Genomic DNA, 27,761 nt, shown 5'->3' with positions numbered 1-27,761 from the left:
CATTCAATCCAGACGCCAAGACAGTCGCCCTCGCTACCTTTGTCACTGTCTTATCTTTCTCCAGTTGAGACTCCGTACCAATCATACATGCCTGCAGCTGTGCCTGCAGCCTCTCAATCTCCCCTTTAAGGTTTAAGTTTTCCTGCTTCAGAACTCCAGGCGATACCCATTCACTCTCTCTATTAATGCCTCTATCCCTGTTCATTCCACGACCTCTCCAACCCCGGCCATGGCCACCAGGAGAGTATCCAGGACCCTCTGTTTTCCACTGTCCTAACTGAGTTCACAGCTCATTGACAGGAGTTCCTTCTTGCTGTTTAACTGCAGTCTCCACTTTTGCAATCCATTCATCCCAAGGTACCTCTTTGCCTCCATTCTCGCACCAAGCATTCATCCATTCTAACACCCCAGAAGGCAGTGCCTCCAGAACAAGTTGCTTCAAATCCTCCAGGTTAGTAAAGCCCGCTGTTAATCAAGTATATGTTTGAATTCTGTCAGCCAGCTTGGCTGGAGCGTCCCCTGACATTCTTGCAATTCCTTTAAGGGCAGATAACTCACTGGATAACTTAAAATGCTTCTGAGTCACACGTTTAAGCATTTGCGCCACATCGTCATCAAAACCAAGGGTATGACAGTTCAGGGGTCCCAAAAGTGTTTGTACCAAAACTGGTTCCTGTAACATGTCAATTCCTACTGCCTTTAATAACTGCGAGCCTTTATGAAGCCATGCCATAAACTCATTAACATTTTCAGAAGGGGGGGGGTCCGACAGCTCCAGCTAGCGCAGTTACTTCATTAATCTTTAAAGCGTCGAGCCTGGCTGTTAAGCCGCTCATGCAAGGTGGGTGAGGGGTATATGTACTTTTGGATGCCTGATTCCTTTCCCTTTCTGCATAATTACTGCGGGGCCATGGCTCCCTTAAACAATCAGTTAATTTTTTCGTTGCAGTTTCCACTGCATCCCATAACTTCAATGCAAGGGGGCCATCCGTGTGTAGGGTAGCATCAAGGGTAAAGTGGGGTATACCTGGAGTGTTAGGGGCAGGGTCTTCGATAGGGCTTTCTCTCCCATTTCCCCCATTCCTCCTGTTTTAACTGGAATTGATCTAGGTTTTGGGGAGGGTTTACCCCGAACCTGGTTTGCATCATAAGGTGGCGGTTGCGGTGCTGTAGCCCCTGCCCCTGGGTCAAGAGAGGATGGTTCAACTGGGTCATTCCACATGTCCCCATTGCAGCATCCATTCCAATTGTCCCATGTTTCCATTTCTGTCCCCACACTTCAGGCACTGTAACAGCACTCGAAGTCCGTTGAACACCCGGGGACGGTACCTTTTGCTTCTGCAAGTTTTCCACAGCTGTCTCCAATTTTTTATTTTCCTGCTTTATTTGCTCCAGCATATCGTGAGTCTGGACTGCCTATTGCCCTGCTAAAAGAGCTTGGGCTTTCCAGTGCTCTACTGCCCGGGTTGCCTCTTCTACTTCCCCTGTTTTTTCCATTACCTGTCCGGCCAGTAGGGTGGCGTGCTGTTTAAACCATCTCACTGCCATAGACATTAGTTGCAGAATTCTTGCTTTTTTACTTGTATTATGATTTTTTAGCGCCTCGGTTTCTACCATCGCTCTACATATGCCAGTCCATGTTTCCCCACTTTTTAAAAATTCATATGGACCCCCTTTACTGGCAATCCAGCGGGTCCATGAGTTCTCAAACTCTCTGGGGTATAAAGGGAGCATGTCAGTGCCAGCCCATTCCAAGTACTGCCAAACTGTGGCAGGGTGTGCTACCTCTTTAAGGAATGGTCTGAAGCTTACAGCCAACATTGCATGGGTGCAATCAAGGAGCACCCTGCCCCACCCTGGGGGCTGGCCTATATAAACAGGAAAAGGAAGCTGAGTGAGAGAGGGGTATGGTTGTTATTACAGGGTGTAGACAGGTCATAAGCCTGGCTCCGAGATACTTTGTTTCTCTGACTGTACTTTGGTGGCTCTGAGTTAAGGGCATTATGAAGAGGGTTAAGTGGCTCCTCGCTTGACCCAGCACCCACAGGAAAGGGAGAAAGCCTACCTCAGTCCCAAAACAATAAGAGAACTAGGAACTCTGGTAGCTGGGTTGGTTTGGATGTATTCTTAAAGGGGACTTTTTGTTAGTTTGGTTTGGCTTCCCCCTTCTAGGATTCTGTGAACAACCCCAGCTGTTCAAAAATCATAAGCCAGGCCCCATTCTGAGACTGGCACAAAAATCAGGGAATTAAAAAAAAATACATTCGAGTTTTGATTTGCCTTCTGGCTTTGAGCGTTAAGGGTGACTTTTTCAAGCTTTTCTTCACAACCATGAGGACTAGAAACTTACTCTTCTTTAAAAAAATGAGACCTGAGATTCTCACCTAATCACATGTCCAGTGAGCAAAGGGCTTTCTTAAAAACACCAAATATTGTGACCCTCACAATTAAATTGTAAGAGTTGGTTATGCTACACTCTATGGAAAGAACAATCCTTCCAGTTCATTTGCATGTATTCATTTATTATTTAGATGTTTCCTGCTTAGTTAATCAGTGAGAAATGGCATCTTGCAGAAAAAATAAAGGATAGCAAAGATGTGTATTGTCAGTTGTAGCTGAGATAAGAATTTCAGGTTTCCTTTCAAAAACTGTGAGTCATGGACTTTTTTATCAGTGTAAGAAATGAATTTGAGCAACATTTGATAAGTATTTAATTAAGGTACCAAAGAGAATTAATTATAAGTTCTTATTGCATGTGCAGCCTGAGCTATGCTTCATTTTTCTGTACAGATGACTGAAAAACATCAGACTTTTTTCCACCAGTTATCTATATACAGGGACATAGAGAAAAATTGTCAACATATTTTATCAAAGGGGGTCACCTTAACGAACAAAGAGTACTTACATTTCATATATACATAATAATGGTGTTTAAAGAAAGCAGTCCAAAGAGCTTTACTCCATGGCTTTAAATGCACTGTACTCTGCTGGTTAACAAAGAGTCTGACTAGAATTATTCATATTCTTCAGTTAGCATTGCACACTTCTCAGCCAACCACAGGTCAGTTTCACCTTTGGCAGCTGTGCTCTGTCTGCAGGAGAGACAAGTACCATCTGTTGTACAGACTTTTGTTTCTACACTCCCAGGTGTGTATTTTGTGCTGTGTTCACATGTGTGTGTGTGTGTGTGTGTGGTAGGGAGGGGGTTCAGATGATGATGACATTTAGGGAATGCAGCCCAAAATGTGGAAAAATATCAGTCCAGATCCTGTAGTCAGGGAGTCAGTGGGGATTTAGCTTGAGTAAGTGCTGAGTAAAGGACGGAGAATTCAGCCCATAATTTCTCAGGAAGATGAAGAGTGGTTAAAGGAATGTGTATTAATGTTAACTTGACACAATGAGGGAGAAGAACAGGAGTACTTGTGGCACCTTAGAGACTAACAAATTTATTAGAGCATAAGCTTTCGTGGACTACAGCCCACTTCTTCGGATGCATATAGAATGGAACATATATTGAGGAGATATATATACACACATACAGAGAGCATAAACAGGTGGGAGTTGTCTTACCAACTCTGAGAGGCCAATTAATTAAGAGAAAAAAAACTTTTGAAGTGATAATCAAGCTAGCCGAGTACAGACAGTTTGATAATAAGTGTGAGAGTACTTACAAGGGGAGATAGAGTCAATGTTTGTAATGGCTCAGCCATTCCCAGTCCTTATTCAAACCGGAGTTGATTGTGTCTAGTTTGCATATCAATTCTAGCTCACCAGTCTCTCTTTGGAGTCTGTTTTTGAAGTTTTTCTGTTGTAATATAGCCACCCGCAGGTCTGTCACTGTCACTCAGCTAGCTTGATTATCACTTCAAAAGTTTTTTTTCTCTTAATTAATTGGCCTCTCAGAGTTGGTAAGACAACTCCCACCTGTTTATGCTCTCTGTATGTGTGTATATATATCTCCTCAATATGTGTTCCATTCTATATGCATCCGAAGAAGTGGGCTGTAGTCCACGAAAGCTTATGCTCTAATAAATTTGTTAGTCTCTAAGGTGCCACAAGTACTCCTGTTCTTCTTTTTGCGGATACAGACTAACACGGCTGTTACTCTGAAATGAGGGAGAGTGAGATGATACTGTAATTTAAATTATCTACAACCCCCTCCCATGCCCAAGCGGTACGCATCCTCATGTACAGCGGCACAAACTAATGCATATACACACAAGTCAATCATACGTATGCATGCCTAAAGATGTAGCCACAGTCCAACAGGTACAACACATACAGATACATGCACACGTCACCCTCTTTTTGTTCTGTGTTTGTCCAGTGCTTAGCTCAATGGGGTCCTGGTTCATGGCTGGGACTCTTAAGTGCCACAGTAATACAAATAATAATAATACTATTCATCCATGTACACCCCAGCTGGTACATATGCATGTGCACAGAAATACATCAAATTAAAATAGAAACCAATGTAATCAAAAGATTTAACAGTGTTTAAGAAATGTTGCGAGGCTGCGAACAGCTGACAAAATGTTATGAAATTTCAAATGTTTGTATTTTGCCTGTGTTTCTCTTATCCAAATTTAATCTTCCTGAACCGCAAACATATCCAAGCTGTTTGGGCCTGATTCTGATCTCATTTATCCGAGTGTAAATCAGGTATAACTCCACTGATGTTAGTGAAGATCAGAACAGGGCCCACTCCCTTTAAGAGATGCACGAATACAATCTATACAGCTAGATAAGCACATTTTTATTTTCAAATTCACAAATAGAAAACTGAAATTGCCAGATCTTGTCTGGGTTCATAATCTAAAACACAGCTCCGTTCTAGTTGCAGTTCACATTTGTCCATGGGATGAGGAAGTGTGTTGCCTCTGCAGATTTAAATAGAGGCCATTAGAGGGCATTTAAACTTCAGTTTTGAATAACCCTAAAAGTTTACCACTGTGAGAAAATAAAGCTCTGACTGCCTGCAGAATAACTTTCCTTGGCTGCTCCTGCTGGAACACCGCCTCTGTATTTGAAGATGGCCCTTTCCCAGCTTTGCGGTTCGTTTGCTGTTTTGCTGCCTTTGTTTTGGCCATGGACTTTAGGTTTTTGTGCTTGGATATTAGGTGGCACCTCCGGAGCTTCGGAATGGGATCAACAGTGTGTGAATTCCTTGTTTGCCTGGTTGAAAAACATGCCAAGCCACTGGTATTGTAGACGGAATGTAGCGATGCTAAAGAGATGCTTTCTGCTGGATAGGAACTTCACTGTTACTTTCAGAGGGAAGTATTTTCAGAGCAGGGAAGGTGAATTAAAACTATCATAAGGAAGACCCCTGTTCTGATGACAATTTGAATATGTGCTGTTTATTTGTGGTGATAGCTGGATATAATGAGCTGATTGTATGTGAATAATAGAACTGTACAAATCAGAGATAAGAATTTATGGTGTTAGGTGCCATCTAGTCCTTTCCCTGAAGGTCAGTACAGAATTGTTCCCTACAGTGTTTTTTCTAATGTTTGAGACAGTCAATGTCTTGGCATTAGCTGGCAAATTAAAACAAAGCAGAGCAGTATGTGTGACATTTGGGTGAAGGAGCAGCATTTTTGATGCACCCCTCACTTGTGTGTGCACAAACCTTAATGTATACACATATTAGGAGTTGGCTACAGGCATATTGGGCCTTTGAAAATCTGGCCAGCAAGAAATATATCAAGAAATCATTCCCAGAACTTGAAAAGAAGCATTCCCTTCCTTGTAGGCTGCATCTGGAGAAGTAGAAGGATTTGGGGTGGCCATACCTATTACTTGTTCTAACTTTTTGGTTTTTTATTCATACTTTAATATAGAGATTCCCAAACTTTTTCTGGGAAACTGTGCCAAGTTAAGGGACTCTGAGTCATACTTTACCAGCAAATGATTGCTTCCGTTTGACTGTATCTACTCTAACCCCCATGGCGCTTGGCCTGCTTCATACTCCTGTCTTACAGTGGTGAGCAGCCAAAGCTCTATGGAAGGCACACAACTGAATGGAAGGCAGACCCAGCACAGAGACTCATCCCAAGATGGAGAGGGGATCCTAGAGTACCAATTGCAAAGGCCTGAAGCACCGGTGCAGCTGTGAATACTGCCCCAGAGCTTGGGAAGGCATTCACTGCTTTAGAGCACGCATCCGGGATAATCCGAGCCAGGCATTCCCATGGGCAATGCTGATAGCCGGGCATTCCATATGGGACCCTAATACAGACAGAGGAGAGGCTGAGATCCGCTAACCTTTAATAATGCTTTTAAATCCATGTACAGGGAATTGCACTCTACAGCACTCTCAGGGCCTGATCCAAAGCCCACTGACATCAATGGGAGTCTGTCCATCGACTTCAGCGAGCCTTGGAGCCAGCCCGGAGCGCCGAGCACATTTGTGTCTGAAGATCCAGCCTTACTGTGCCCTCCTTGCCTCCCCTACTGCAGTGACTGCTCCATTTGAGCATTTCCTGGGGGAGCCCGGCACTCCTAAGAGATCCCCTCACACAAGGGGTAGCCAGAACCTGCCTGAGAGTGACAGCCCCAGGCTCCACGTGCAAAGCTAACCCCAGACTAACCCCATTGCTTAACTCTGAATGATAAAAACCTACTTGGAAAAGCAGCGACAGCCTGGCCTGCCGGGGCATTATAATGACTCTCCCGCAGAGGGGATCATGCATGATCCCATGAGTGACTGTACCCATACAGCATCATTTGCAAGGGACATACTACAACAGCGGTCACAAGCTGGCAATAAGCTTACGTTGCCACTGCACGGTTTAAAGTACACGTGGCAGGATTTCCCCACATTGTCTAGAGAAACCGTAATGGGCACGAGCAAGGGGGCAGGGATCTTGTTCCAGATTCTTCATCCTCCTTTGCAGCTGAAGTCAGTCAGTTCTTCCCTAGCTTCATTGGGGGTAGAACACCCGTTTCTGCTGCAACCATAGCGACCTGGGCTTGGGTCAATCTGGCTGCTGGGATGAAGTCTTGACACCAAAAACTGAACGGTGTGGGCGGGGCTACAAACGACCTCTTCTTGCCCTCTGAAAAGACAGAGCAGACAGTGTAACTTTTCTCTTACCCACTGACACTGTACAGCCAACCCAGAGACTAAAGCATCTTAGAATTGTTTCTCTAGTGTCACTAACAGTGACATGTCCTCAAACCTGAGTGAGAATGACCTGTGCAGCGAGAGAGGAATCTCTCATGGCGTTCTAACCAGACATGACTGCTGTGCTTTAAGGCAACCTCAGTGACATCAAAGATTACCTGGGTTTCTTATCCGGCAATCATCCTGGGAGTCGGAATACTATTTTCTTCAAAGGTAGATGATGTCTGGGATGGCCCATTGATACTGGTTAGTACCTATGCCTAGAGTCAGGCTTCCCCATCCCCGCCACATGTGTGTCAGAACTAACACCATTTAACACAGGCAGACAGACCTACGTTTGCTCCAGGCTGCTGCCTGCCTTTTCTTTCTGTACCCACCAAATATGCGGCCCCAGTCTTGCACCTGCAAAATGAATTGCAGGCACTAGTCTGAGCATTTGCCCCTCTAACTACTTGATTTGTGTTTGCAATGCAATTGCAGACATAGAAGTGGGGGTGCAAATTCCTCCCATAAAGGGAGAGAGCCCTTTTGGAAATCTGGCCCACAAAATGTAAAGAGAAGTCAACAGGGGGAGGGTGGGGGAGGGGTATACACCATTAAGTCTATGTAAGGCTTTTCTAAACACAAAAGTTGTACTGCTTTAGCTATACTGCTCCCCCAGTGTGGATGCACCTATATCACTATAAAGGTGCTATATACTGGGATAGCCATGCCCAGACAGGAAGGGGAATATGTTCTGCTGCTGTAAGGCATCTTTGTATTGGTATAAGTGTGCCCACACTAGGGGTTGCACCAGTAGAACTATACTATACACCTGATTATACGAATAGCATGGAGGACATGGATTTTATTCAGATAATCGGGAGTTCAGCTAGTTGACAGAGCAGGAGCCATTCAGCAGCAAGAAGGCCTCCCCAGCAGCTGGTGGCTCATCCTCCTCCTCTTCCTCACTATCCTGTCCTGAGGCGGGGGGGGGGGGGGGCTTGTTGTCCCCCCCCTCCCCCCCCAGGGCTGCGGGGCCGCAGAGGGCTCCCTGTGATACTTGGGGGGAGAGGGAGGCTGTGGTCCTGGTGAGGCAGAGCAGAGACACCCAGCCAGGACTGTGCCCTGCCCCACCAGGACTGCAGCTTCCCTTGTGCCTGCAGGTATCGGGCATCACGAGCCCCACAGCAGCACAGGGCGCCCTCCACAGTCCCGCTGGCACAGGAGGGAATGAGTGGGGCCATGAGGGCCGGGCTGCAGAGGGCTCCCTGCACTGCCACAGGAGCCATTCAACAGCAGGGCGGCCTCCCGCGGGGCCAGGGGCTTGTGCTCCTCTTCCTCATCACAGTCCTGGCCAGGAGGTCTCTGGTGTGTTATCCAAACCTCCGCATTATCCAAGTCCCTTCCTTGTTCGTCAGTGGTTCTCAACCTGGGCATGTACGTCAGTGGTTCTCAACCTGGGGTACGTGTACCACTGGGGGTCCGCAGAGGTCTTCCAGGGGGCACATCAACTCACCTAGATATTTGCCTAGTTTTACAACAGACATAAAAAGCTCTAGCCAAGAACGAACAAACTAAAATTTCATACAGACAATGACTTGTTTATACTGCTCTATATACCATATACTGAAATGTAAGTACCATATTTATATTCCACTTGATTTAGTTTATAATTATATGGTAAAAATGAGAAAGTGAACAATTTTTCAGTAATAGTGTGCTGTGACACATTTGTATTTTTATGTCTGATTTTGTAAGCAAGTAGTTTTTAAATGAGGTGAAACTTGGGGATATGTGAGACAAATCAGACTCCTGAAAGGGGTACAGTAGTCTGGAAAGGTTGAGAGTCACTGATGTATGTCATGCTAGGGGACAAGGAAGGAATTCAGATAATGCAGAGGTTTGGATAATAGGATTTCGGATAAACAGCAGTATACTGTATATTGGTAACCCTCCCCACAACTGACTTAGTTAGACCAGTACAAAAATCATCGGGTAGACCAGTCCTTAGTGTGAAGGTAACTTACCCTGTAGGATGGTGACAGCTAACGCTACACACAGGAGGTGTTAAAAGGAGCCCGATAAAAAAGGAAAGGCCCACAATGGCACGTTAGTTTGTCATTTCAAACTGCCAAGTGAACGTCACAGACATTCTTTAAGGGGTTCATAGTTTAATAAAAACCTCTATTATTCCTGGGATCAAACTGGCTTTGGCTCGGTCCCGATTTGATGTAGATGACACTGATAGTAAGGGGAAATCATCAGGGGACCGGGGGAGTTGTGAATGCACCTTCAGTCAGAGGGTATGTCCAGGCTTTGCCAATTCCATTAGCAGTCGCTGGGTCATGTTGGACCCATCACTGCTCTTGGAGTCACATAGTTAGTGGGGCAAAAACTCAGGTTTGCACCACTCAATTTAGTTTCAGGTTTGGATTTTCTAGCTGCAGTTTGTGCCTGCAAAAAGGAGAAAGCCTTTCTGAGAAGCTCACCCAGGCACACAGCTAGCTGGTGAGTGGTATGTGTGTACACAGGCAGCTAAGAGAGTTACTGTGATCCTTACGTCAGTGTGGTGGTTAGGATTTCCTTTTTCTATAAAATCTGTTGCCAACTATAGACCTGCTAGCAGTGTTTTACTGGCTGAAGTCTAACACTTACTGTATTAGATGTTCCTGGGAGAGCCTGGCAGGGTCTGAGCATGCACAAACGTTGGTGAGTTTCGAGCCTGCAGTACCGATTCTGGTTTGACACCCGTGTCGAAATCCCCATGCCACAGGTTGCAGAGCAGGCACTCCACTCTGTGCTCCATTCTTCACAGAGGTAGGAAAAACTTGCTGATGCTGTCCCAGGCGGCCTAAGCACTGCACAAGGAAGAGGCATGGAAAGAGACTTTTAAGCCACACACGAATGTACTTTGCTCATGGCCAGTGGTACGAATCCAGCCCAGGCTGGTAGTGACCAAGGAGCGCCTGCAGTCTGTGAAATGAGTTGGGGGTGGGGTTTCTCCTTTTGATGTCCAGAAGTTGATGAGTGAATGGGCCAGGTAGACTGATCTGTCATCTCACCCTTAGAGGGCTCCCTCCAGAACAAAGATAAGGCATTTTTAGGTACTGTTGCTTAGTTGTTCACTGTTGCAGGTTACACAATGTAAGGAACCCAATTGCAAGAACAGGTTCCATTTGGTTTAACCCTTTCCGTGGTGAATGGACCTTCCAGGGCTGCTACTTTACCTTGATTATATTATATAATTGTACCAGGGCACTCAGGACTTTACCTGGCTTGGCATCCTGAAGGAAGTGACTGTCTCGCCTCTCACAGATCCATTCCTGACAGCACTTCCCTGGGACCTCCACACGCCTCGGATGGGGACAGTCCGGAGTGGGCAGGCGGACATCCTCGCTGCAGAGGGGTACACAGGTGAAGCCTCCGTCTGAGCAGCGGCACTGGATCTTACAGCTGGGCTGGAACACCTCACCGTCTCGATAGACCTTTCCATTCACCTCGCAGCTGTCGTCTTCCTCCTCAACTGCAATCAACATCCAGAGTAACCCAACAGTAACAAAGCGACCAATCAAATGCAGAGAGAAGGACTTAGGTGCCACTGAGGGCAAACATACAATCATTACAAAGGTGAATCGGTCATTTGTGGGCTCAACTTAGGGCCTGGTCCAAAGCCTACTGAAACCAGAGCGTCTTTCCATTAACTCCAAAGGACTTTGCATCTGGCCCAGAGTGGCCAGGTGAAGGAGGTAACCGACCAGATTATCCAGGTGGTTGGCTTTGCTGGGGCTATGATAAGCTACAGTGTCTATCTGGTGAGCTCCTCATACCAGGTATTGAGTTTTTCTCCTGGCTCAGGGGTGGTGATCCCAATGTAAGTGCCTGGACAAAGAGAAGTAGCTGAATTCTCTCTGTGGTCCACTGTGCATGCCTATGCACTGGATACAAATGTTAAATAAGAATAGAGCTGGTCTAATAGTGACATAATTTATTTTCAAATAAACCTTTTTGTGCGAAGAATTCCTGGATTAATTATTTAAAGGATATCATTTGTCCCTCTGCAGAGCTGGTGAGAGAATGAAAACAATGACGTGTGCTTAATTCTGAGACAAATGCCAAAATGTGTCGGAGAATTTATTCACGATGAATCATTGGACCAGCACTAGCTAATAAATAAATAATAACCGTCCGCACATTCCACAGGGACATTCACAGTCCAGCCTTCTCTGTAGTCTCAGCTGCCAGGTGGTAGCAGCCAGCCACTGGGGCAGCTCACCAGGATCCCTCATCAGAGGCTGAGCTCATTCTGTGTGCATCCAGCCCATTTCCTCTGCTGAGCCTGGAACCTGGACCCTCATGGGCCACAGGCAGCAGCTCTTGTAGGGGATTCCTCACTGGAGCAAGACAACAGGAGTCTTGCTGCGTTTCTCTTGAGTGGGAGTCGCTCGCAATATGATCGACACACTGAATGTAAAGCTCTCAGCCTGCTGCCTCCCTGTCCTGGGTGGAGTCAGAACCCCAAAGACTTCCTCTTGGGGCAAGTCTACAGTACAAAATTAAGTCGACCTAAGTTACATCGATGTACAGCCACTGCAGTAATTGAACCGCTTTTGCATGTCCGCACTTCACTCCTTGTGTTGGCGGTATGCGTCCTCACCAGGAGCGCTTGTGCCCCTTTAACTGTCAGTGTGGGGCATTGTGGGACGGCTTCTAAAGGCCGCGACAGTTGATGTAAGCAACACAGTGTTACACTGACACCATGTCAACCTAACTACATTGACCGAAGTGCTACGCCTCTCGCAGGGGAGGACTTAGTAAGTTGGTGGCGTGGGCAAGTTACATCAGTGGGAGAGACACTTACAGGGTTAGGTCAATGTAAGCTGCCTTACATCAACCTAAATTTGTACTGTAGTGTAAACTAGGCCTTGAAAGTGGTGCTGGCTGTGCCAGCTTCCCCTGGATGGAAAGTACTTTTGAGGAGCAGCAGCCACGTGGTCCCATAGCCCATGTGCTTTGAAGGTCTCATTTGAGAAGACAGAAGGGGGGCAGATATAGGATGGGACCCTATTCTCATTGCCTGCTGCCTGGTGTGTCATCGGCAGGAAAAATGTACCTTGGCAGAGATGTACCCTGTGTGGGATCGTAGGAAGCTGTGTTCTTGCCTGAGAGAGTCCTGAAGGGATAAACTAAGATTGAACTGGACTGAAGGCCACTGAGAGAGTGACTGAAGAGTGGTCTGTGTGTGTGTGTGTGAGAGAGAGCGACAGACAGAAAGAGGGAGAGAGAAGAGCTTCTCAATAGAGTCTATTGCTTCTCCTCCATAGGGGTCCCATCCTCCTTCCCAATCTTCTTGCCTACTTCCTTGTGAATTGCTCAGAGAAGAGGTTCATCAGCCTGCAAGAGAACCACTGACTCTTTACTTTGCAAATGTCCTTCATGTCTGCAAAGTTTTAGGACTGCGACAGCCCCACTGCCCGCTAGCACAGCACAGAGCCCAGTGGTATGGGAGCTTAGGTACTATGGTATTGAGCATCCCAGAAATACCTAAAAAAGACAGGTAAGTCTCCAAACTAGCAGCAACTACCATTTCTTGGGAACCCGCTGAAGGAAGTGAATCTGTTGCCCATTAGCTCTTGTAACCTGGGGAAGGTTTGATGTTTGTTCAGCTCACATCCCTGTCAGCTGACCTGAGCTCTCTCAGGAGGACAGGAACTCAAGGAGTGTTTGTTGAGTTTGTTTACGCTCCTGCCAGCTAATGTGAGAACTCCAGAGAGAACAGAAGTTGATGACATGGCATAAAACTCAGTCCATGTTCTGTGTCTGTTCCCTGCCCTGAGGTCAGAGCCTTTGTTTAACAGGCCTGGTTGGGGGATTAAATGTCGGATCTGGGGCTCCATATAAGCATGTTCCAGATACATTTCAGCCCGCTCTACCCTGGGACAGTTGTTTTCTTTGCTAGCTCTGTGGGTTGGTCGATACTGGCGACATTTCCCTCAAAATTCTAACCGGCTTTGAAACCAGGTCAGCAAAACCATCTTACAAACTGGTTTGAGCCACAGCACAGAGTAGACACCAGGCGTCCAGAACCACTTTTTATTAACCACTCCTCTGAGAGCGGGTCAGGCTGCCTGGGCTGGCTGTAGGTCCCAACAGTTTGGGGTTAGCTGAACAGGCTGGGATTTGGGGGAGCCATTTCCCTGGTGTCAGCCAGGCCTTAATGAAAAGAGTGAGAGGAATGTGCTCACAGTTGCAGGTTCCTCCTCTCCCCAGGTGGTCATCACTGTAATCACAGATGAGGCCCTGGCTCCGATCACACACATTGAGGTGATTGCAGGGCTCTCCCAGGCGTCGCGCGCATATCCTGCAGCAGCCGCAGCCGTCCAGAACCAGAGGGGCGCCGGGAGGGCAGCGGGGTGGGATCCAGGGGCAGTAGCATGGTGTCCGGCAGAGCTGAGTACAGACCTGCAGAGGCAAAACCATAAGTGCTCACGGGGTTTTTCCTCAGCTTGCTGCTGCAACCTTACAGTGAACCCCACTGAGTTCACCTCAGGCTTGCTGGGGGGTTAGTTTCATGGGGGGCAGGGTTTTGTTCCCAGCATGACTCAGGAGACTCTGTATTCCACAGAGAGGCTTCAAGATAGATCTGAAAACAACTGTTCCTATGATACCACAAGATTCTGAGCATCTTCAGCCCCCCCAGAAACCAATGAGAATCAAGGATGTTCCGCACCCCACAGGATTAAGCCCTAGATTAGAAGTTACTCAGAATGAACTGCGGGGGGCACCCTATGTACTGGTCCAGTTTTGATTTAACAAACCAATGAGAATTGGTCTTACTGAATTGTCTCTTATTTCCTCCAATACCTGAGTCTCCCTCTCTTTCCCCCTAACCTTAATGACAGTGAGGCCTTTGGAAAGTCACATAACGGCTTCGTGCCTCAGTTTCCCCATTGGTAAAATGAGGTTGATAATACTGACCTGCCCTGGAACTGGGGTTTGAGTTAATTATTTTTTACACAGTACTTTGAAAATGTAAAGTACTAGGTAAGCATTAAGTATTGTTACCATTTTGGTACTTTAACGGGAGTTTAGCCAGAGAACAGGCGGTAAGGATGAACAGAAACTGAGTCACAGTCTCAGGACTTGGCTCAACAACAATTATATACACCGACACAGTGTGGTGGTGCAAAAAAATGATGCAGGTGTTAGACCACAGCTCCTAAGTGTGTTACATTGTTAATAGGCTGTGCCAGTCGGTACTTTTGTGTAATTTTGTGGAGCAGCTAAAATGTGAGTTATTGACATACAGTAGTACAATGCAACAGCTTCCCTACAGGCATTACATCGTATCAGAGCAGTGGGACTTCTTACCATATTCTATGGGTACCCAAAATTAGGCATGCTTAATCAAATGAGTGAAACCAAGTAAGTGTCACTACTTCTCGCTTTGGCCCATAATGTGTCCTTAGTGATGCTCTGAGCCCCAGCTGCTGTGGCCTCTGCACCAATTTGGCCAGATGTGCAAGTGGCACACTTGGCTGAAATTTTCAAACAATGGGCGCTTAGTTGCGCTTGGAAAATATAGCTGCTCAGATAGAATGGATAATTGCTTAGGAAAGTTTGTGCACAAATGCCTGTTTGCATGGACAGTCAGCTGATTTGCAGTGCAGTGACCTGCAGGAGTTTAGGTAGGTAGATAGATATAAATATTGATTATCCATTCTGCATGCACAATTACCTGTGTGCAAATATATTTTGCAGACACAGGAAGGGCCCTGTTTGCAAATCTGGCTGTGAATATAGATATGTTATCACAGAAAAAATATCAGTAGCTTTCCATTTGTATTTTTCAAGTGAATTCATTGCTGGTGAAAGATGCTGGATTGATAGCCCCCTTGTGTACAACATGAACAGCAGCAGAGTAAATTTCCTATGAACGCACACTGCCCCTACCAGTGTGCCATGCATTCCTGCCTACATAATGAAGCCAGAGCAGAGTTCAGTCTCCATGCTGATTCAGACCTTGGCTTCTCTGCTGAGACTGACAATGAGGGGAGCAATCCGTGGATTCCACAGGAATGTTCATATTAATCATCATCTTCCTTTCCCTCTTTCATTAGCAGCATGTCTCATAGCAACACTCCCCCATTCTGCAGCCTATACCTGGACAGAATGGATCTTGGTGCTGCTGTTTATTTTCCTCATTGGCGTCAGTGCAACTCACACGATGATCCTTTATCTCCCTGTAGTAACTTCAGTGGCAGGCACGAGAGTCAAATGTATCCCAGATAGCTAGCACAATCCCTTCTTTAATACACTTTTATTATTGAATTATGTTATTACGGAGACAAAAAGTGTAGTGAGATTTACAGGAATAAGCATAGGTACAATACCTACAGTTACACTGGCTAGGATGAAATAACAAGGGCTATCAATCATCATTCTTCAGGAAATAAGTTGAGAGCTACAAGGGTCAGGAAGAAATTTTTCTTCATGTACAGCTTTGGCCAGATGTATCTTTATAATGGGTTTTCATCTGCCTATGAAATATCTACTATAGGCCACTACTGGGGAAAAATTATCCAGATGATTGATCCAATCCAGTTCCATTAATCCTGTTTTCCTCTGTTCCTTTGTAGTTAGCTTGTCCTTAGATGACAATTTGTCCTAATGATTATAGGCCACAAGTATGCAGGTTAAAATTCAAACAGGCATCACACTGCAATGATCTCATTGCTTGTGATGTGTCCAACTTGAGGAATTCAAGCAGCATTTCAAGACATTTGCAACTGAAAAATTCAAAAGTTTTAAATTTTCCTGCTCTTTGCAAAGGGAATTGTTTCACACAGCACTTCAGATCCAGGAAAAAATGTTTTAGAGCAACCAAAATCCTGTAGGAGGCATCAGCTGCACATGTGCTTCACTGCATCTTGGGAGTGAAAATGGATAATCATTGAGTAATCCTGAAAAAGCAGTGCCGGTTGCTTGGCTCTGTGTCTCTAGAGGCTTCAGTGCAGGACAATGAATCTGGAGAAGTAGGTCTATAAACCATTACTACAATTGTCTGCAGGTAGCAGGTATGCATGCCAGAGCCTTGGACACAATTAATAATGAAGATGGGTCATGCATATAGGTCCAAACTTACCTTTGTTGTCATTCCTTTGTCTTTAGTGGAATTGCACTAGAGATACGTTTGGCTCATTCATTTTAAATCACTGCTACTTAATTCGACATTTCCTGAGAGTCATGAACTCCCTGCCTCTACCTTCAAGGGGTTGCATGAATATGATACATTCTGCAGCATGCATACTAATAAACATGGTAAGATCTTTGAATTGTTGCAGTTACAAAGCTGGTTTCTATTGGTTACAGGTTGTTTTGCAAGTAAGAACCAAAAGCTTCCTTGACTAAGAATAAAGCCCCCAGCTTCCTTACCTTGGAAAGGATGCAGAGAAGAGAGAAGAAGAGCAGCTGCTTTTCCAGTTGGCTTCTCATGCTGCCTTACTCTCTGGCACTTCAGCACATCAGTCCCCAGGCACTTTGGAGGCAGCAATGTGTTTGCAGTTTTAAAAGTCTCGGAGTAAGGTCCTGCTGGTGTTTATACTCTTCCCTGCTCTGATGTCACTCACAAGCTCCAATATAAACATGAGTAGGTTTGGACAAGCATCAAGATTTTTTTTTTTCCAAACCCACATTCCAGCTGACATTTCCACTCACCTCAAGGTGAGAATGTGCAGCCCATTGAGAAAGCAAAGAGAAGGGAGATTCTCCCATGGGCTTGGAGAAGCAGCAGAAGAGGGGAGAATAGGCTGTACTAGAATGCAGGAAAGTGTGCACAGCACGGAGAGATTACAGTAGGGAATGGCAAATTGGCCATAGCTGAGGTTGGTAGGAAAGCTCCATGCTTAGTTACCATACCCTGCTGTTTCAAACTCAACATGAATAGAACCTATTTGTTTACTGAACTATTTCCCTGCAGATTTTGAATTTCTAGCCTGCAGGACTTGTTTATCCCTGGATTTGCACATTAAAAGTGATTCCACTTTTTATAAACCTTTTTCTGGAATATCTGCCCCATTCTCTCATTTCCTGCCAGTGGAAAATCAACATACACAGATAATCTGGCATCCCCTCCGAACTCCTGACCAGGACATTGGAACAACCAGAGAGGAGCCTGCCTCAGGGAATCCATCCTAGTTTTACACTGAGCCCACATGCTGGGACAGGACTTTGAAAGTGGAAAGGGTCAGGGTGCTGTGTGGTTACTCATGCAGTACAGATATCTCAGGGTTATGTACCTCACTCACTATGGAAGTTCAGTGAGTTGCTCTAGGCTCCCAGAAACGGAGGACACAAAGTTTGCAAGGTGAGCTTCTCTCACTAATTTCAGGTTTATCTCCTCTAAGTCCAGGTGTTGTATTAAACTGGAGAACTGGTTTGTTGCAGTGGCTCACCAGGCTATTGCATGGAGCTTCTGTTGCTGAGAGAGAATGTTTAGAGGATGTGTTCAGTTTTTACTACATGCCGGGGTGTTTGTGTCCACAAAGGGCAGGTACAAGGGGTGGCTGGGGGACTAAAATCTGGCCCTCACAGCAGTATTGCCAATCCCTAGTGTTGAAAAACGATGAGGCAGGCCCTAAAAAATCATGAGATTTTAAAGCCAAAGTTTTGGGTGCTTTTTATTTGCCTTCTGGTGTTAAAGCATTTGGGAGGTGGGGGTCACAGTCTCAAGGTTTTCTCCAGAACCACAAGAGCTAGAAACTTAACTTTAAAAAAATAAATAAAAGAAAGCTGAAATTCATGAGTCCAGGAGGTGGGGCTTTAAGAAAAATACCAACTATCTCGAGACTTGGGATAAAATCATGAGAGTTGGCAACACTGCGGGGGAGGGGGGTACCGTGTTTCCCTTTGCCACCTCTAACAGGACCTTGCATAGAGGGATGGGCATGATGGCATTTTCTCCACAATCCAAAGGGGAGGGCACCGTACCAAGACTGGATTAAGGCAATCTGCCATAGATACACCATGACACCGAGTCCCCTGTGGCTCTAACCACATAGTTCCACTCCTGCCCCATTGACCCCACTGAGGACCATCCAGGGGTCATATGTTGCCCTCAGTCTGGTACTACTGCTTGTAGGGGACATCTCCTAAAGTCTGTATCCTACCTTTGATTGAGGAACACTGGTACAGCAGGGTTAAGAAAGGATTCCCCCCCCCCCATTGTATTCTGGGGTTTTATTTTGTTTTGTTGCCTCCTTCCTCTGAAGCACCACAGATGGCCACAGCTGGAGATGGGACACTGGATGGGGTGGGCCGGTGCTCTGAGGTAGTACAGAGAATTCTCTCTCTTAGGTGCTGGCTAGCTGGTTCTTGCTCACGTGCTCAGAGTCTAACCGAACACCGTATGTGGGGCTGAGAAGGAATTTCCCCCCAGGTCAGACTGGCAGTGAGTTTGGGGGATTTTCGGTTTCCTCTGCAGTATGGGGTGCGGGTCACTTGCCAGGATTATCTAGGTGTATTTCACCTAATAAATTCCCTGCCATTGCACAGGCATCAGACACTAGTGCACTTTGGTTCCTCCTATTCTTCTGAGGGCTGTGATATTTTGGTTGTTGGGTTTAGTGGACAGGCGCTGGGTGGTGTTGAGGTCCTGTGATACACAGACTGGATGATCTGGCCATCCCTTCTGGCCTCAAGGTCTGTGATTCTAATTCCAGTGTGGGCTGCATGTGTTAACTACTTCTAGGTATGCCCTGTATTGCAGTCATGTTATGGAGCTGGTGAGATTTCTCCCTAGCTCTGCGCCTGATGGAAACCACTGGAACCTTTATTTGTATGTCTTTGGATCAGTGTTTACTCTAAAGTGAAGTAGAGGACTAAAATGACAATTAGCAGGAAAAAGACATTTTTCTTTATTTTCCTGGGTGCAAACTGTCAAAGCCCTCGTGTCACTGAGATTGCCTGAAAGGGAAGAGAAAAATAAAATAAATTTTTGTCACTGTAACGTCAGTCCTAGATCTCTGCTCCTCTCTCTTTGCTATAAAAGCCTTCTGCATTCCTTGGTACTTGAAAGCAGATGCTACAAAGAATATACAAACAATCGCCACCAGGAACATATCTGTTCTTTAAAACTTAAGAGCAGGAATGGAGAGAGTGGATCAAGAAAAGATTTAGACATTTTCAGTTGCCAACTTGATTCTCCACCTCCTTATTACCCAGCTGTCTGTGGTAGTACAACATTCTAGCTCAGCAAAGCATTAATTGTAAGCAATGTGTTGATGAGACCTTGTCCTCTGTGCAGATATGACCCCACCTCCCAAAGGCTGCTGTAAAATGGTACAGAACAGAGGGCAGGAATTTCCATTATTCTGGGCAAAACTGATAGTCTCTCCACTTCAGGAGAGGATGCGTCAGACAATCAGGGTCTCTTTCTCAAATCCGTCATCACTCAGAGACACTTTTTTCAAGTGAACTGGGCAGGTTGGGTTGAAGACCACATAGTGTCCAGTAGAGGCTTGGGCTGCTCTTGTTCCAGTTATTCTTTATCTCCTTACAAGCAGCCAGGTTACTTGGTGGAGTAAGGGTGCTGCTCCATTAGCACCCTTCAGTAGAAGCTTGCAGTAAAAAGGCTTTAGCCAAGTGAAGCGTTCCCCCTTGTCTCCTGTTTCTAGCTGTCTGGAGGGAGCAGTTCTGGTGAAGCCTCAAAAGCTTCCAGGAAAACAACATGCTGTGGGCTAGAAGCTACGCTGCGCTGAGCGTCACAGGGCCCCAGGCAGGCAGCTGGAAATGGCATCAGAAGGAGGACCCCACATCAATTACTCCCTGAGAGTTGCCGAAAGGTTGGTCTGCTCCTGGCTCAGGTGCAGTGAGTTAATTAATTCTTCCCGTCTCTCTGTTCGTTATTGGGGAGGCTGATAACTGGCAACAAGTCCAGCTGCAATGGAGAAATTAAGTTGTAGCTGCGTTAATGGAAATGCGATCTCTGCAGTACCTCTCTTCAATTAGCAGCTTCAAGAGCAACTCCTTACAATGAATCAATTAGCAGGCTGCACAAAGCCTCTGGATTTCTGACAGGGCTAAAGAGTGCTCCTGCCTCGGTATGCTAGAGTAGAGAGGCATGGAAAAGGCTGGGGAGCCAGTGAAGCTCCCCCTCCACCCATCTTCACCGTGCCACAGAGTGTAGACTCGCTATGATGCCAACAGAAGGAGGGGGAGCCTGCCCTTGTCTGTGGTAGATTTACGATCCTCTCCTGGATCAAGCGTGTCCCACCTCATAAAAGTCAGCCCATGTTCCGTGTATTGCTGTTAATGAGGAAATAGCTGTACTGTGCACAGGCGAGCTGCTGCCAGTAATACAGCCCTGTGAGCCAAGCACCCCAGCACACATTCTGGACGTTAGTGATCATTGCTACCTGCCTGGGGTAGGGCGTTGTTGCTACACAGGGAGGAAGGGAGGCACAGACAAGCAAGGTGGCTTGTCCGAGTGACTGGGAGACCTGGCAATGTGGTATGGGCTTGTGGTTTGGGCAGGGGACTGGGACTTCTGAGAGCTAGGTTCAGTTCCTGGCTTTGTAACAGACTCTTGGTGTTACTGCAGGCAAGTCACTTAATCTCAGGTACCCCCTCAGTTAAATGAGGATAATAAAGCTTACTTTCTCAGTTCTTTGTCTGGCTTCTCTAGTACGCCTGGAGGGGGGTCAGGTCTGTTTCTTACTACATGTGTGCACAGCGCTTAGCGCTGCAGGTGCTACTGCAATATAAATCATTGATACTAGCAAAACCTGGAATAAGAGTCCTGGCTCCCAGGCCCCCTGCTCTAGCCACGTGACCATGCCTGGCACTCACGATCAGGACATGTTCACTGGTGAATGCCTGACTCCAAGACACAGTGTCTTCTGTTCTCTTTATGATCATCTCCCTCTCAAGACTAACGACATATACAGTGAGCTGAACTGCAAACCCTGCTTGTGAAGCTCCTGGGTCATCTGTCGCTGGTGGATATAGGGAAATAATGCCCAGTGGATGGCAGTTTCCCCTGCTTTCTCTCTGAGCTGGTTCGCAAAGTAACATGTGAAGAGAGCCCTTCAAGGAGTAGGGAGAGTTTGAAATTGCCATAACAAGTGACGTCACTAGGAACCCAGGTGAGCTCAGGCAGTGAGAGGAAGCTGCAGCGTTAAAGAAAATAGCAAGGGATGAAGGAGGCCAAAACCACAAATCCGAGCGCAGCCAACTGCCCATACTTAGGATTTTATCAGGGCTGTTTACTGAACAAGTATCCGCAGAGGAGCCACTCCAACATCATTAGATTTCCTGGCTGCTTGGAGGGAACCAGTCCAGGGACTGGGCTTCTTCCCCACAACCCCACTGGCTCCGGTCCTTACGGAGGCTGCCGCACTGGCTGGGTTGCTTATGAGCTGGCAGAGGGAGTGGGATACATGCCGTTAACTTCCACCCAAGGTGTCAGTGAGGAGGAGGGTGAGCTGGTGGAGACAAGGGGCTGGATTGGTTCCCAGTGAAACGCCACTCAGAGGAGGACTCGCTGCTCCCATGCTCAGCTCTGCAGAAGGGTCTCTCCAGGCACACAGGTGGTGCAGAGGCTGCCATCTGCCTGGTGCCATTGTGCTGGGGGGAGGGTGGGCTGAGCGAGCATGCAGCCTGCCTTCCTCTCCTCGGGCCCATGTGGGAGTGTGGAGTGGACGGAGTTAGTGTAAAAGGTGCGTCTGAGAGAGAGACGTGACTAAGCAGCTCCCATCACCTTCTGCTCTGTGAGCCTGGTCAGATCAGATCAGCACATAACAGGGTGGGTGCATCTGGCTTTGAAGCTCCTTGCTTCTCCCCCTCGAGGATGATGCCATTTTCCCTTTGACCCAGTTTGCTTCAACCTTCCTCTCCTGTCGCCTTCCCACTCCTCCACCCCAGCACCTGGATGAACTCCAGGCCTCGCCCCCATCCCCCGCACTCTCCCTACATCCCGCATCAGTAGTCTCAGTACTTTTCCCTTTGACAACTCTGCAAACCCCCTGGCACGCCATTCCCTCTCCCTCTCCCTGTCCCCCCAGCATCTGCTGGCGTTTTCTCCCACGTGCGCCCCAGCAGCAGGCACAGGAAGTGCTTGCCCATGCTTTGCAGGGATGTCAGACATTCCCCAAAGGAGATGTTTTGTGTTGCCAAAGGATCACGATGAGAAAACACCACATCTACTGGCCTGGCAGGTTTCTGCTCGTCTGGCCCTGATCTGTGGCGGGTTCCTGCCACAGGTGCTGACCTTCTTCTTTCCGGGTGCTCCACCTTGAGGCCCCGCCCCTGCTCTGCCCCTTTCCCCAAGACCCAACCCTCGCTCCACCTCTTCCCAGCCCACCCCGTCCCGCCTCTATCCCCTCCCCCAGTGCCTCCTGCTTGCTGTCAAGCAGCGGATCGGCGGCTGGCTGGTTGGTGTTGAGCACCCACTACTTTTTTTCTGTGGGTGCTGCAGCCCCAGAGCACCCATGGAGTCGGCGCCTATGGTTCCTGCTCTGAAGAGCATTAGAGGGGGTTGTCGGTGAGCACAAAAGGCTCAGATGAAAGGAAGTGAGATTCCTGCAGTGCGTACAATGGCATCACGGGCTCCCAAGGAGCACACGCTAAGGACCAACTCCAGCCCTGCTATAGCATTGGGAGAGCCACCCACTCCTGTGAGGGAAACATATCTTACCTAGGAGACCATGATGAATGATCCTCCAAAACACTGTGCCCCCTTTCCAGGTGCACTGAAAAGTAGGAGAAATATACTGATAGCCAAGGATTAGCCCTTGGTGTCCTGTTTCCTCTCTTGGAGGCGATCCCCCTGTGATCAGGGTGGAGTGTGAAAAGCAGGAATGTAGGGTTCCAGCTGATCATAGCTGTCATTTCCTCCCAAAAATGAAAACGATTTTTAAAAATCCAGAATCTTCTACAGAGAGAGCGCCAGTGCAACAGGTGTCCCTCGCCATTGGTGCTCACAGAGACGCCAAGCAAGGAATGATCCATGGAAACTGAACTCCCCTCCAGCATACACAGGAGGCTTCTCCAGGGCTGGGCTGAGAGACACTGGGCAGGCAGGGAAAGCCTGCACTGCTATTACTCCCCGCTGCGTGTCGTAACTGTTCTGAGTCTAACTCTGAGTCCAGCACCATCAGCCTGGCACCACTCATTAGCACAGGAATTACCTAATGAAACTGAAGAATGAAGGGAGGCAGCATTTTATTAATATCCATAAAGATGTATGTCTCCGTATCTGGTTCTGGAGATCTTATCCACATGCTGCAACAGCTGCTCATGGAGAGTCCTGCCAACTAGAGAAGTGCCCGAAGAAATAAATCCTGCAAAGGAAAGGCGATCGGGCACAGGGGGTGGGGGAGCTAGGCAGTTGGAGACATGCTTACAGTAGTCTAGCCTTTAGTTTAATACACTGGCTCAGAAACCTCTTGAGCTGATCCAAAGCCCACTGAAGTCGAGAGTCTTTGCTTTGACTTCAGTGGGATATGCATCTGTCCCTGAGTAAGATGGAATGAGAAACTCAAAACACCAAGAGAACATTGGCAGGCAGAGAAGTTCGACTGAGGTTCTTCGTAGCATCAGTAATGTCTGATTATTTCACTGTTTTAGGCTGCAGTGGTTGCTGGGTACTGAATACCTGAATCACGCCTGCTCCCGTGCTAAAGATGTTGGGGAAGCTAAGAACTGGGGAAGGAGGAGATTTGGGTAGTAAGCAGCTGGGTGATCAGACACTTTAATAAGATATGTGCCCATCACTGCTGACCATATTACACAACTCGGCCAGTTACTGGATGCTACATAGCAACTAGAGCAACTATCTAATGTACATAGTCAAAGGGAAAACAGGCGACATCATGAACCTGGGTGTTAGCTGCAAACTTGCTAAAATGCCTGTGTCACCCATGCTAACATCAGGTGCCTTTCTGTTGTCTAGACCATTTACAGAGGTTTATGAGTCTGCTACGGCCTCTGTGCTAATGGACTAGGCCCGTTAGCTCAAACAGCAATGGCCAGGGGTGAAAGTAACTTAAAGGACTTACCGGTACTCCAGAGTCCTTAGGAGGGGGAGGGGCCTCAACCGGAAGAGGCGGGGCCTTTCAATCCCCGGGCGCTTTAAATCAGGATTTAAAGGACCCGGGGCTGGGGCTGTGGTAGCAGCAGCTGGGAGCCCCGGGCCCTTTAAAACACCCCCGGAGCTACCAGCTATCAGCGGTGGCGGGGTTCTGGCGACTATTTTAAGGGCCGGGGCAGTAGCAGCTGCCGGAGCCCTGGACCCTTTAAATAGCCGCCGGAACCCCGCCTCTGCTTCCCCAGGGCTCCGGCAGCAGAGCTCTGGCAGCAATTTAAAGGGCCCGGGGCTCCAGCCACTGCTGGGAGCCCCAGGCCCTTTAAATTGCCACCAGGGGAAGCCGGTCCGCCCTGGTACGGTGCACCGGCTCTTGCCGGTACGCCATACTGGGGCGTACCGGCTTACTTTCTCCTCTGGCAGTGGCTTATGCTTACAGCCTCAGAGGTCCTGGCTTCAATCCCTACAGTTGATCCAAGCAGGGCTCTTGTTACAACTGCATTGAATGCTGCCGGCCTGTGCATGGAAGGGGGAAGTCCAACTGGCTGGTGATGCTTGTTGGAGATGGGGCTAGGACTAGTTGTTTAGCAGCTCTAGGGAGGTGCACCAGCCTGTAGACTAGAAGACAGTACTTTCTTCTAGTAGTACTGCAAAGGGCAGTCAGTTTTTCCTAAGCACTAAACGATTGTCCTGAGTTGCAGAAGTGGAATCCTAGTGCGTGAATGGGACAAGCCTGCATTCCAACCCAGCCTCCCACTTCACTTCCAGTGGGACTCGCAACTACAGACTTAGGAAGGAAAAATTGGTTTTTCATGGGTAAAAATATTTTCTGCTGATGGCTGAACCGCCCCAGCTGAACTGTTTCCAGTACCTGTAAGGTCCATGCTGACTCTGCCCCTGCTGATTGGGGGTGGCCTTGAGATGTCTTCATAGACATGTGAAAATATAGCATTTCTCATGAGTGACACACTCTGTCTCTGCTGTCTGATTCCTAGACTGTCAGTCATGGTAGCCTTGGGTGAAGCTGAGTATTCTCTTGCTGCCTGCAACTGGAGCTTGGACCACCAGAGGCATCTGAATAAAGGGTCTAAGGGAAAAAATGAGGGGGATCTTCATCCCCATGAGAATGACATGGGCCATGCTCAGACTCTGATACACAAAGGGACCTCCAGCAGCACACAAGGAGATTGGTGGTTTGTTTTAAAAGTCCTTGTAATATTTCCCCATTGGAGCGTGTGCCCCGTATGTGTTCTGTACCATGCATATGATTTCATCATTTGTAATTAAATCCATATGTTATGCTCTGCACTTTCCATGGTATTAAACAGTTGGCGCCTCTTCTTGCAGTCAGTTGTGCAAGAAAATAGTTGATACAAAGATCTGAATAAAACTCCTTTGAAACACATTGGCAGGTTTTGCTGTTGCTATAGAAATGAAGAAATGGACACAATGAATTGACATTTCATGCAGCTATTGTTCACATCAAAGCCATTTAACATACCATCGTTGATAACATCACATATATTTTCAGGGCATTGTACTCAACTGAAATCACATACATCTGTGATTAATATAGCACATTTTCCCCTAATACCTTTCATTTGTTTAGAGCTGTTATGTCCTGTAGCTCCAAGTGTTCACTTTGGCCATCCTGTTCTATTTTGCATTGCAAAGACTAGCCACGATAACAGGCATCTCCACCCAGGGCTGGAAACTTTCCTCTGCTTCTTCCAGTTCTTTTGCCATCACTTAAAAAATAAAGTCTGGGGTTGGAGGACTGGCTAGTCCAGGGGCTTGGGAATGGGATGTGGAGTCTTTTATCTTTGGTTCACTGATTCCAATCCAGGCCCAAACTAGTAGAGACTGAAAGTATTTACCATCTGGTGGCTGTTCAAATGACTTGTGAGAAAAAAATGTAGGCCTTAGTCCAGTTTCTAATGCTCAGGTGACCACATCATAAAACCACAAGCTCATCTGGGACCAATTGACCCCCTCTATGTTAGCAGAGGCCGAGGAGTGAGTGAGCAATGACAGTGACTTACCCCCGCCTACCCAAAGATGGTCCTGGCAGATCAGGTTTGAGGCACGTAGGTGGGACAGTGATAGGGTTAGCTTGCCCTGCCAGTGCTCATACTCTCCCTATTCTGTGGAGAAGGTATTTTTTTCTCAGCGCTGTCTGTTCATCATCTGTCAGAGGCACTAAACTGACACCATTACAAAAATATTTAAAATGGCTCTCTGTACCCATGCTCCAATTGTCTGTTGTCAAATTCTAAAATGTCCAGGGAGAAGAAGCCAAGAGATTGTACTGGGGAAAAAAATTCAATAATGCAAACGGAAAAAATAGTTCGCTTAGCCAAATACATGGAGAAATTTCATAATTCAGACCCAGGGGGGTTATTGTTATTACTGCTACAGTGTAGCCAACCATAGATCAACCATTGTGAAAGGATAATAAAAATGTTTTGAGTAGATATTTCATCCTGGCAGTAATTCTGTGTGATTTTTGCTAGAGGCCAGACAAAAATAATTATAATTGTCGCCATAAATTCAATATTCAGATATTCCAAAGAATAGGAATTTGTATAACAAAGCTTTTGTGCCTGTAGACTTCAGTCAGAGGAGGCTTTTTCACTATTGTTTGGTAAGCAGTGTCAGGAATCTTCAAATCTCAAACGCTATAGTCCTCTGAGAATTTATTTTTGTTACCAAACATCATCAAACGTAAGCGCCTTAAAAAAATCTTAATATATGTTTTGTCTTTCAGCTGAGATGTAAAACCAAGGTCCTGGCCTTGTGTGGTGACAGAAGAGCCCATGGTAACTTTCGCAGGAGTTGCATTATTAACTCGGGTCTCTTGATCAAATTGCCGTTCTTTCTGCCTGCTGCGATTCTTCCTATAGTTGCAGCTACATAGGGTATTTTTCTTCACTTCCTGTCATAATCTAGCATGTTGCGTTACTGTGGGCTGTTAAACAGCTGCAGTGTCCCATTCCAGAGGTAGGTGCACTCCAGATGCCTACGTGGTAAAGAGCTTTGGGATGAGAGATAGGTACATGGAGTATGTCTATTAATGTAAGACTTTTTCTCTATTTTTATTTTTTGGCTGTTTGCATTATGTTCAGGAGCTAGCCTAACATTCTCAATGTACATAATTCAGAGCTAAGCCAGCACATAGGGCTTTCTTAGCAGCCATCAGCAGGGCCTGGAACACAAACAAGTAATCAAAGAGCTCTTAGGCCTGGTCTGTACTACAGGGTTAGGTCGAATTTAGCTGCGTTAGGTCGATTTAAAAATCACTGCGTCCACACAACCAACCACATTCCGTCGACCTAAAGGGCTCTTAAAATCGACTTCTGTACTCCTCCCCGACGAGGGGAATAGCGCTAAAATCGACCTTGCTGGGTCGAATTTGGGGTAGTGTGGACGCAAATTGACGGTATTGGCCTCCAGGAGCTATCCCAGAGTGCTCTATTGTGACCGCAGTGGACAGCACTTTGAACTCCGATGCACTAGCCAGGTACACAGGAAAAGCCTCGGGAACTTTTGAATTTCATTTCCTCTTTGGTC

General features: G+C 46.9%; 1 protein-coding gene and 1 long non-coding RNA gene across 2 annotated transcripts; one reads left to right on the top strand and one right to left on the bottom strand.

The window, feature by feature from the left end:
* Positions 1-62: 62 nt before the first annotated feature.
* On the top strand, positions 63-27,498 carry LOC117886133. Its single transcript, XR_004647885.1, has 4 exons — positions 63-451; positions 16,481-17,474; positions 19,783-19,950; positions 26,959-27,498. It is a non-coding gene; the product is annotated as an uncharacterized LOC117886133 (long non-coding RNA).
* Positions 4,427-16,669, bottom strand: CCN5 (cellular communication network factor 5). The gene is made up of 5 exons (XM_034787773.1): positions 16,544-16,669; positions 13,354-13,570; positions 10,383-10,634; positions 9,767-9,969; positions 4,427-7,061 (listed from the first exon to the last, which is right to left on the bottom strand). The coding sequence occupies exons 1-5, from the start codon at positions 16,601-16,603 to the stop codon at positions 7,038-7,040; spliced, it is 756 nt and encodes a 251-aa protein (XP_034643664.1). The 5' UTR covers positions 16,604-16,669; the 3' UTR covers positions 4,427-7,037.
* Positions 27,499-27,761: the final 263 nt, after the last annotated feature.

The sequence above is a fragment of the Trachemys scripta genome, chromosome 12 (assembly GCF_013100865.1).
Source record: "Trachemys scripta elegans isolate TJP31775 chromosome 12, CAS_Tse_1.0, whole genome shotgun sequence".
Taxonomy (NCBI): domain Eukaryota; kingdom Metazoa; phylum Chordata; order Testudines; family Emydidae; genus Trachemys; species Trachemys scripta.
The sequence above is the reverse complement of the archived record's forward strand: the minus strand, read 5'-3'. Positions and strand labels throughout refer to the sequence as shown.